We start from the raw sequence: 12017 nt of genomic DNA on the forward strand, positions 1-12017 counted from the left end.
CATGAAGGTAATGACCTTATTTTGCAGAAGTAACTAAGATAGCCACAGTTCTACTCTCTATAAAGTGTGGTCTGTTCAAGCTCCCTGTACATCACCTCTACTCATTATTGAGCTTGATACAGTGGTCGGGCATCACACCTAAAACTGAATTTTTCTGTCCTTCGTCTGAATTTTCCCTTTACGGAAAAAGAGGACCGTTTTTCCAGTCTTCTAGAACAAGCACTCAAAGCCACCTTGGATTTCTTTTTCTTTCTCCTTTTATATCTAATCAGATACTAAATTCTACTCATGTTTTCCTTTGAAATTTCCCTTAACTCTTTTTCTTCCCATTTCCTACAGTGTCCCTACTTTTCCATTTTCTAGTTAATACCCTTCACTAGATCTTTATACATATCTGATTTGTGATGACTACTTTCCAGCTAGTTTATAAACGGAGCCATCCCCTACATGTTTAGCGTTTGGAAGTGCTTGCTGGAATGCTACTTTGTGGGTTAATTACAGCCTAAGTTATGCTTAAGTAAAGAGACATTAATTTAGTATGCTCACCCTTTTAATTAAGGAGATAAAAGTGGGAAGTAGTTTGGATACTGACCCTGCCGAAAGGAGAATGTTAGAAATAGTGCTGAGCCACTGATAAACTGAAGGTCAGGCTGGTTGTATAGTAGGAAATTAAGAGCAGTTTTGTGTCAGTTAAGCAGATACATTCTGCCATTTCACAAGTTGGTGTTGCAAGATACCTATATTTAAATCAGCCCTTAATAGACACTTTTATATTTGTCCCGTATCCCTAAATGTGCTTAGTTTGACTTGTGCATGATGTAAGTATGTACCACAGACTACTATTTGATTTTATGGTTATGGTCTTCTGTTTGTCTCTCATGTGTGTATGTCTGTCTTTAGATTATAAACTCCTTGAAGCCAGGAATCATGGCTGGCTCACTCATGCTGTGTAGTGCCATACAAGTACTGGTTGGTAACTGCTTTTTTATGCTGGTGGTGATTGATGATGCCTTACTATGTTTGTGTCATTAGGATCAGGATAATACTTTAATTTTAGCTCTTTGGAAAATAAAAGTGATGGCTTAAGGTACTTCAGAATTCCTTCTACTTTGAACTTTTATATGAAGTATTTAGGAGGGAGAACTTAAGCAGTAATGTTTTCTCACTCTCTTCCAGCATTTGCTCTTGCAGAATTAATTGACAATTCATTGTCTGCTACTTCTCGTAACAATGGTGTTAGAAGAATACAGATCAAATTGGTAAGAGAATAATACTCTAAATCAAATTAACTTGTGTTTTTATGGAAGTACTGCAGGTTTATTGGAAAAAAATTAAAATATAAACTAAAAGTAGAAATAATTGTCTGATGTCTCTTCATTAAAATTTTTTCACTTGCCCTTTTCCTATGGATATATGTATACATGTATGTGTGATTATAGTGTACATTTTGTTTGTGATCTTCTATTTTCCCTTAGAAGTAGATTGTAAACATTGCCATATTATGGCTATTCTGCAATGTAATACACCACTGATGCAATTTGATTTATTGACTAATATAAATTATGTAATCATTCTGTGGCTGTTGAACATTTAGATTTGTTTCCCTTTGTTTTTGCCATTGTAAGCAGTGCTGGTAGCAGGAGCACCCTTATAGATCTTTGTACACATCTCTGATTAGTCCTCAAGCTACATTCTGAAAAATGGAATTTCTAGGTTAAAGGACATGAAGAATTCTAAGGCCTTTGATTCATACAGCTGGAGTGCCTTTTAGAAAATTGTATTAATATACACTTCTCCAGCAATGTATGAGTGAGCCCAATGAATCACATTTTTTATATTGAACTTTTCATGTTTTTAATATTGATACAACTTTTCCTGTCTTTTTGAACTTATTTCATAGCATTTTGATGAAACACAAGGAAAACCTGCCGTTGCAGTGATAGATAATGGAAGAGGAATGACCTCTAAACAGCTTAACAACTGGGCCGTGTATAGGTTGTCAAAATTTACAAGGCAAGGTGACTTTGAAAGGTTAGAGAACCTTACTCACTTTTTTTATGGGCAGCTGGGTATTTTAATAAGGAGAAGAACTCTTCTATTTCTTTAGTTATATACATTGTCAGCATATTTATTTAGAGTTTTATAGTAAAATAGTTTTTAAGGTCAATACTAAAAAAGTCAAAACTGCATAAATCATATTGTACCCTCCATTGAATGATTCTTTCTGCATTTCCTGAAGTGTGTAGGAGTTATGTTGGTATGTTGCCTACTGTGGAGTTTTCCCCCTTTTCTTAATAACTTAAGTTTGGAGAAAGCTGTATAGTGTCTAGAGCAGTAGAATGTTTTTTAAGTGGGCTTTAGAAATCACCTGATACCTCGTGCAAAATGTCCAAGGGAACCACATGTAGTTCTCTGGAGCTTACTGTGGCTCTTTCAGGGCTCTGCTTTACAAAACGTTCACAGCTGTTAGGGAGTAGAGTCTAGTCAAGAGTTTTGTATGGGAATATGTTTGTAGAAAATATCCTGAATGAGAATGTCATAAAGGAAACAATGTATACTCAAAGCTGTCAGGGATATAAAGTTTTAGCTCCTTGAGATAGTTGAATTCTACTTAGAGGCATGACTCACTGTGGGATTGATGTATAAGCTATGTTTTATAATTTAGGAAACACACTTGGGGAGAATCTGTTAACATTCTTATTAAGAAGTTAGTATTTATTCATGTCCTATTTCCTTTGCTCTTAGTTGTGTCAAGGAAAGTCACCCAAGTTTAAGGATCTGTCTCAATAATGTGTAAAATTAATATAGTTAATGCATTTGCCTTCTCATTTCTGAGATTTCAGCACTCAGAATTTTCATCAACTTTGTAAAGCCTTCCAGTGCCATGATGAGAGGCAGTAAGTAAAAAGCAAGGGCTCTGGGATCATTTGGCCTCGTCTGAATTCTAGCTTTATTAGTTGTATGACACTGGTCAAGGTACTTTACTTCTATCTCAGTTTATGTATCTGTAAAATGGGGATAATACCGCCTAAGGTTTTGTGAAAACCAAATGAGTTAGTGCATGTAAAATCCTCAGAGCCTGGCAAATAATGATAAGCAGTCAGTAAATACAAGCTATCATGGTAGCTATTCGGAGAAGGCAATGGCAACCCACTCTAGTACTCTTGCCTGGAAAATCCCATGGACAGAGGAGCCTTGTAGGCTGCAGTCCATGGGGTCGCTAGGAGTCGGACACTACTGAGCAACTTCACTTTCACTTTTTACTTTCATGCATTGGAGAAGGAAATGGCAACCCACTCCAGTATTCTTGCCTGGAGAATCCCAGGGACGGGGGAGCCTGGTGGGCTGCCATCTATGGGGTCACACAGAGTCAGACACAACTGAAGTAACTTAGCAGCAGCATGGTAGCTATTCCTTCTCATTCTTGGCCTCAGATTTTTCTCCAACTGTTGTTCTTCACCATTTTCATGAGTACATGCCACTTCAAGGATTTATAAAATAGCCATAAAGAAGACAGTGATCTTTTGTAGTCTAAAGATAGAATTTAGCATAAGATAGAAATATTCGGTAGAAATGAAAGGAGGACAGATGGCAGACTGGGGCAAAGGGTCAGAAAAATGTTAGTTAAATCAAGTGGAAGAGTTGAAAGAAGTGGAGCCTACAGTTTGTTAAAATTTCTTTAGATTTTAGCACAGCACAAACTTTTAAACCTAATTCAAATATTAGGGAAATTTTAATTTTTGGAAGAAATCTACCTGTTGCTGGGTCTGATCCTAGCTTTATGGATATTGCATCCAGAAACACAATTGTTGTTACAGCTGTCATGTACTCATACTGTATTTGAATCCAGTACCATCAGTCCCTTAACTCAGTCCAGTTTCTGTTAGTGTGAGTTGTAACCCTCCTCCCCTGCTCTTCTCTAACTTCTACTCCTATAGAAAAAAATGATCAGTTGTTTTACTGCTTCCAGTTAAGTTGTTTTTTTTTTTTTTTTTACTGGATATAAGGATGTTCGTATATAGGGAATAGGCTATGGAAGAAAAGGAAGGATAGCCTAAAAATACAAAGCAGCTGACTGTCTTGACTATAGTTTATGTTGTAGTAGAGGAAAAGCCTAAAGTAAACCAAAAAATATATAAGCACTTCAGTTATCGATAAGAAAATATCAAGTAACATGTTAGAGCCTGATGGCTGTCTTCTTTAGGTGAAGTGATTAGGAGAAGTGACCTCTTTGAGGTTACATTTCACTTGAGGCTGGAATGATTAGAAAAGAAACACCCAAAGTGAAAATCTAGGGGAAGAGCATTCCAAGTAGAAAGACATCAGCAAAGACAAAGACCCTGGAACTGTGATCACCTTGTTTGATTTGAGAGACAAAAAGAAGACCAATGTACTTAGAGCATTTTGAAGAGGACAGTAGGGGGGGATGAGTTGAGAGTTCTATTTTGACAATATTCTTTATAAGTCTCATTCACTTTGGTACAACCCTTTCCTCTCTTTTATTTTGAAAAATTTCAGATTAATAAATATGTTGTAAAAACATATCAAATAAAAACATGTCAAATAAAAAGCCAGCAATAAGTCAGAAAATCAGTTGTACTACTCCTGTATCCTTCACCTAGATTTATGTTAACATTTTGCCACATTTGTAATCTTTTGTTTATGTATGTATGGGTGTACACATGCATGTACACAGAACACACAGTTTCTCTTTCTAAATCATTTGTAAGTTGTAAACTCGATGATATTTTTCTGCTTAGTACTGTACCATGTATTTCCTTCACAGTTATGTTCTCATAAATAGCCATAATTTCATTATTACACTCAACACATTTTTCAGTGATTCAAAATAGCTAATTATAATGTCCATATTCAGATTTCCCTTTGCCATGTCTTTCATGTCTCCTTTATTCTATAATTCCCCATATTTGTCTTTCATGAAGTCTTTTTTTTTTTTTTTTTTAAATAGAGTTCAGGCTAGTTGTAGAACAGTCTACCCTCTGGATCTGAGTGTTTCCTGAACACTATTCGTTCCCTCAACATTTTATAAATATTTTCAAACATACAGAAAAGTTGAAATTCTGTAGTCAATACACAACATATTCATACTAAGCTTTACCACATCTCTTTTTATTCCACTAACCTTTCAGTTTAGTTCAGTCTCTCAGTTGTGTCTGACTCTGTGAGCCCATGGAGTGCAGCACGCCAGGCCGCACTGTCCCCATGATCAACTCCTGGAGCTTGCTCAAACTCATGTCCATTGAGTCAGTGATACCATCCAACCATCTCATCCTCTGTTATCCCCTTCTCCTCCCGCCTTCAGTCTTTCCCAGCATCAGGGTCTTTTCCAGTGAGTCAGTTCTTTGCATCAGGTGGCCAAAGTATTGAAGTTTCAGCTTCAGCATCAGTACTTCCAATGAATATTCAGGACTGCTTTCCTTTAGGATGGACTGGTTGGATCTCCTTGCTGTCCAAGGGACTCTCAAGAGTCTTTTCCAACACCACAGTTCAAATGCATCAATTCTTTGGCACTCAGCTTTCTTTATAGTCCAACTTTCACATCCACACGCAACTATTGGAAGATCCATAGCTTTAACTAGACTGGCCTTTGTTGGCAAAGTAATGTCTCTGCTTTTTAATATGCTGTCTAGGTTGGTCATAGCTTTTCTTCCAAGGAGCAAGTGTCTTCTAATTTCATGGCTGCAGTCACCATCTGCAGTAATTTTGGAGCCCCCAAAAATAAAGTGTCTCACTGTTTCCATTGCTTCCCCATCTATCTGCCATGAAGTGATGAGACCAGATGCCATGATCTTAGTTTTCTGAATGTTGCGCTTTAAGCCATCTCTTTCACTCTTCTCTTGCACTTTCATCAAGAGGCTCTTTAGTTCCTCTTCACTTTCTGCCATAAGGGTGGTGTCATCTGCATATCTGAGGTTGTTGATCTTTCTCCCGGCAATCTTGATTCCAGCTTGTGCTTCTTCCAGCCCAGCATTTATCATGCTATACTCCACATAGAAGTTAAATAAGCAGGGTGACAATGTACAGCCTTGACTTACTCCTTTTCCTATTTGGGACGAGTCTGCTGTTCCATGTCCAATTCTAACTGTTGCTTCTTGACCTGCATACAGATTTCTCAGGAGGCAGGTCAGGTGGTCTCGTATTCCCATCTCTTTCAGAATTTTCCACAGTTTATTGTGATCCACACAAAGGCTTTGGCATAGTCAGTAAAGCAGAAACAGATGTTTTTCTGGAACTCTTTCTTTTTCGATGATCTAGCGGATGTTGGCAATTTGATCTCTGGTGGTTCTGCCTTTTCTAAAACCAGCTTGAATATCTGGAAGTTCACAGTTCACGTATTGCTGAAGCCTGGCTTGGAGAATTTTGAGGATTACTTTGCTAGCGTGTGAGATGAGTGCAGTTGTGTGGTAGTTTGAGCATTCTTTGGCATTACCTTTCTTTGGGATTGGAATGAAAACTGACTTTTCCCAGTCCTGTGGCCACCGCTGAGTTTGTCAGATTTGCTGGCTAACCTTTAGGTCATTAAAAAAAAACCTGATAGACTTTAAAACTTTAAAAAAATTACTAAATTATTTTTGACTGTGCTGGCTCTTTGTTGCTAATGTGTGGGCTTTCTCTAGGTGTGAGAGCAGTGGCTTCTCTTGTTGCAGAGCACTGGCTCTAGGTACACAGACTTCAGTAGTTGCAGTGAGGGGGCCTCAGTAGTTGTAGCAGATGGCCCCATAGTTGTGGCTTATGGGCTTATTTGCCCCACAGCATGTGGAACCGTCCCAGAGCAACGATCATACTTGTGTCCCCTTCTTTGGCAGATGGATTCTCATCCACTAACAACCAGGGAAGTCCAGGTCAACTTATTTTTTGGTTCAGTTCAAAGTAAATTACAGATACCAGTAAACTTTTCTCCTGCTGAGTCAAGTATTGATATCATTATGTAGAATTTAATTTTTTCTTCTGAAGTAAAATTTACCTTGAAATTTTACCCATCTGTCTTAAGTATATCTTCATTAAATGGTCATATTTTTATGGTCATATAATTAATACCAAAGTTGTACAGCCATCACAACTAATTCTGAACGTTTTCATTACTCCAAAAGAAACCCTGTACCCATTTATAGTCAATTCTGCCTCTCATTACAATCACTGATATACTTCGGATAGTTGTTAATCTATATTTCACTTGTGTTTCTTAGTGATTTCAGTTAACATTTTAAACAGTCCACTTTGGATAAATGCCAGTTTAATATCAATAATGCACAAAAACTTTGTTTCTATATAACTTCATTCCCCTCTCCTTTGTATTATTATTTTCATATAAATGACATCATTATACATTATAACCCTGTCAATACAGTTTTATAGTCAGTGCTTTAAACAGCTGTTTTTTAAATCAGGTTGGTGGAGAGTTGTAAAAAATACACTGTCCTTTTCTATTTATATAGTTACCTCTACTTTATTCTTTATTCTTTCTTGTATTCAGATTACTTTCTGAAGTCTTTTCAGTTCATTCAGCAGACTCTTCTTTAGTAGCTGTTTCATAGCAGATGTGCTAATGACATATTCCCTCAGATTTTATATGTCAATATCTTAATTTCTCCTTCAGTTTTGAAGGCTACTTGTCCTGAATAAAGAATTCTTGGTTGACAGTCTTTTCCTGGTAATACTTCGAATATGTTAACCTACTGTCTTCTGATTCCATAGTTTCTGATGAGCAATCAGCTTTTAATCTTGAGTATCCCTTGTATGTGATTATTCACCTCTCTCTTTCACTTTCAAAGTTCTCTTTTTTTCTCTGGCTTTTGATACTTTGATTGTGGTATGTCTGGTTTTTAAGTTCATTATATTTGGTGTTTGTTGAACTTCTTGGAGGTCTAGATGAAGATTTTCATCAAATTGGGGGAGTTTTTGGCCATTACTCAAATATTCTTCCTCTCCTGTCCTTATGTGGTTCATCTTTGTTTCATTTCTTAGACTATTTAGTCAACCTGTCTTTAAGTTCACTGATTCTTTCTTCTGCCTATTCATATGTGTTCATGAGTCACCTATTGAAATTTCTTTTGAGTTTTTCTTTTTTTTTAATTCCAGAATTCATTTGGTTCTTTGTAGTTTCTGTTTCTACTAATAGTCTGTATTTGGTGAAATACTGTTTTCTTACTTTTTTTACTTCATTAGAAATAATTAGTTCACTGAATGTATTTAAAATAGCTGATTTATTTTTTAAATTTTTAAAAATTGAAATATAGTTGATTTACAATGCTGTGTTAATTTCTACTGTACAGCAAAGTGATTCATTTATACATACATACATATATATATATATATATATATATTCTTTTTTAAAAACAATTATTTTCCATTATGGTTTATCACAGAATACTGAATATAGTTCCCTGTGCTATACAGTAGGACCTTGTTTATCCATCTTACATATACTGGTTTGCATCTGCTAACTGCAAACTCCCGCTCCATCCCTCTCCCACTGTCCACCCTTGGCAATTACAAGTCGGTGCTCTATGTCTTTGAGCCTGTTCTGTTTCATAAATGTTCATTTGTGTCATATTTTAGATTCCGCATATCGGTGATATCATATAGTATTTGTCTTTCTCTTTTCTGACTTCAATTAGTGTGGTAATCTCTAGGTTTCATTCATCTTGTTGCAAATGGCATTGTTTCATTCTTTTTATGTCTGAGTAGTATTCCGTTGCATATACGTACCATACCTTTGTCATCCATTCCTTTGTCAGTGGGTATTTAGGTTGTTTCTATGTCTTGACTATTCTGAGTAGTGCTGCTGTGAACATAGGGGTGCATGTGTATTTTTGTCCAGATATATGCTCAGGAGTAGGATTGCCAGATCATATGTCAGCTCTGTTTTTAGTTTTTTGAGGAAGTGCCATCATGTTTTCCATAGTGACTGCACTAAGTGACATTCCCACCACCAGTGTAGAAGGGTTGCCTTTTCTCTACATCCTCTCCAGCATTTGTTATAAAATAGCTGACTTAAATCTTAGTCTGGTAAGTCTAATTAAGACTTGGGCTTTCTCTGGGACAGTTTCTACTGAGAGCTGTTTTTCCTGTGTTTAGGTCCGATTTTAATATTTCTTGGTGTGGCACATAGCTTTCTGTTTAGAACAGGACATTTTAAATAATGTAGTGTGGCAGATCTGGAAATCAAATTAATCTCCCTTCCCAGGGTTTATTAGAACTTCTCTGTAGCTCAAACAATAAAGAATCTGCGTGCAATGCGGGAGACTTGGGTTCAATTCCTGGATCAGGAAGATCCCCTGGAGAAGGGAATGGCAATCTTCTCCAGTATTCTTGCCTGGAGAATCTCATGGACAGAGAAGCCTGGCAGGCTACAGTCTGTGGGGTTGCAAAAAGTCAGACAGGACTGAGCGACTAACTCGCACGCATACCCACAACTTATTGTTCCTTTTGCCTTTTTGTTGTTTATGTAGTGACTTCCCTAGACTAATTCGGTAAAACCTGTATTCTTTATATTGTGTTGCCTCTGAAGTCTGTGCTCAGTTAATCTAATGGTCAGTTGATGATCAGACATTTTTCTTAAGTGTCTGGAACCACTGAGTCTTCCAGCTCTTGCCAAGGGGTTCTGTGTGCACATGGGCTATGTTTTTAATGTTCCTACAGGAAGTTGACTGCTCTGCCTTAGCTTGTAACTCTTGCTTGCACTGAATATCAAAGTCAGCCAGAAATGAGAGATTAGGGCCTTTTCAGTACTTTCTTGAGTATGAATACAGTCCTGAACAGGAGTGTGATCTTCTTGATTCTCGTGAATGTGTTGGAGCTTTTCAAAACCACTATTGACCTCCCATTCTCCAGCTTTTCCTTCTAAGTTTTGGGACAGATCTGTGTTTTTTTCCAACTGTTTTCATTGCCTCAGTCAGCTATGATGATAAACATCTGCCACTGATTGTTTCTGACAAATGACCCAGGGAAAATGCATTTCACACTGAGCAAATTCTGAGTTAGGTCAAATAAAGACAGACCCTGCAAGTGGAGGTTTCTAGGGAACTGTCAGATCCAGTAATGGCAGTTCTATGGGGAAGGAACTTCTGGGAAACTCCAAACTTATTCCAGCAACTCCTAGGCTGTCAGTTTTCACCATGACTGCAGGGCTGTTGGTTTTCAAGGCTTCTCTAGAGCTGGTGAGAGGGGAATGGGATAGGGTATGTGAACACGTACCAGAGCTAGCAGTTTTCACCAAAGACTCATCGATGTGTCTTAAATAACCACTCCTTGGATTATTGGTAAGACGTAAATATTTGGAGTTTTGAAAAAGTTGATTTTGACAATTTTTTCAGGTATTGTTTTTGCTTTTAACAAAGTGGATTTTCATAGGTTCTTAATGTGCCATTCTGGAAGTGATCATTCAGTTAACTGGGTTTTGATGAGTGTGTAGTACACTTGTGTAATCCAAACCCCTAAGATATAGAACAGTACCTGGATATAGGAAATTTGCTCATGAATGAGGCACTGTTACAGTCATTGCCTTCCTTATAAGTTAAGTTAGATACCTAAGGACATTGTTGTATTATTGTTTTTTCATTTAATCTATTTTGTGGAAGAGAGAAAGGTGACATTAGTTAGGTCACTGGGTGGCCATAATTCAGGTATGTGTTGGATCAGTGCTACTTTCTGCACCATCAACTTGCTCAGTAATTGAAACTCTCTCAACTCAGTCAGCCATTTTTGGGAAAAAATAGCATGCCACGTGGCTCACTTCCCATGCCATTATTAGGTTGTAGAAATGGACTTCTGACAGGATTTTCCCTGATTTTTCCTAAAGAAAAAGCTCCTTTGTCTTCAGTATTTTTCTGCAATGAAGATGATCTTTCAAGTAGATATTTGTATTTACTTGAATTTAGAGACTGAGAATGTAACATGTAGCCACCCTACTTTGATTTGGTTATTTCCATTGTGTCTCACAGGCTCAGGGATATGTGGCCATTTGTCACTTTTGTTGAAGATGAATATGTCTTCATTGAATCTGATTTTTTTTTTTTCCTTCTGGTAGATTTGAGATAGATATAAATGTACATACATATAGTCACTTTACCATATTTCCTGCCAATCACTTGGATTGTTTTGTTTCTTTTTACTAATTTGATCTCTTCTATTCCTTTTTCTTTCTTTCTACAATTTTTATGATGTGGTTTCATAAAGATTTTGCTTCTCTTTTCTAACAAATAACTTCTGTTTCACAAAGATAATGTGTCCTCTTACATTGAATCAAGAATAAGAGTCACACACACACACACACACACACATATCTAGTGAAATCTAAAGATTTGTTTACTTTGTGTTTTGTTTTACTGTGCTAAGAACTTGTCCTCCCTCCTGGAATCAAAGTAGGACATGTGTATCCTGCCCCTGAATTTCCGCGTTGGCTCTGATTGTGAAGCGGTGCGTTCGCCCTCCACCCCGGCTCGGAGCACCCGTGAGGGCACCGGCTGTGTTCAGGCGAGGCCGCTCCGGCTTCTCTGGTTGTCGCAACAAGCTAGAGATTTTCAAAGCTACACTTTTGAGTAAAAAGCCTTATTAAAAGGAAAACGTGATTTAAAAAAAAAAAAAGAATAAGAGTGAGATATTTTCTGAGATTCTTTTAGACTGTGATATAAGTTTATTTTGAAGGAGGCAACTTTACTACTTCTGTGATGCAAAATTGTTTCTTAAGGTCTTGAATTGTATTTATGCCTGTATTTCTCTTCATGAAGGGAGATTTATATTTCCCTTGAGTGTGGGCATAGGAATTTTCTGGACTTGTGTTTACACAAGTCTAAAACTTACTGGAAATTACTATTTTGGGCCTTATTTGTTATCATAGGGTTTTTGCTTAGATTGGGCTTTCATGAATGGAAAAGGAAGCTTACTGCCTGGTCATTATGAATGTCCATTCCTAATCAGTGAACAGAATTCCTTAGTTTTGAATCAGATTAAGTATGTATTGTTTTATCTCTGAGTTGCCACAGCCCAAACTTTTG

General features: G+C 37.1%; 1 protein-coding gene across 5 annotated transcripts in view; it reads left to right on the top strand.

Moving 5' to 3' along the window:
- The window catches only part of SMCHD1 (structural maintenance of chromosomes flexible hinge domain containing 1), a 127664-nt gene that overhangs the window by 15409 nt on the left and 100238 nt on the right, over window positions 1-12017 (top strand). For 4 of the 5 annotated variants that reach the window (XR_009492666.1, XM_005224244.5, XM_024984367.1 and 1 more), the window contains 2 exon segments: window positions 1177-1259; window positions 1901-2031. Coding sequence is in view for 3 of the 5 variants with exons in the window: in XM_005224244.5 (XP_005224301.1) it covers window positions 1177-1259; window positions 1901-2031 (214 nt within the window). In the remaining 2 variants the exon portion in view is untranslated. 5 annotated transcript variants of the gene reach the window in all.

This window comes from Bos taurus, chromosome 24 (assembly GCF_002263795.3).
Source record: "Bos taurus isolate L1 Dominette 01449 registration number 42190680 breed Hereford chromosome 24, ARS-UCD2.0, whole genome shotgun sequence".
Classification (NCBI taxonomy): domain Eukaryota; kingdom Metazoa; phylum Chordata; class Mammalia; order Artiodactyla; family Bovidae; genus Bos; species Bos taurus.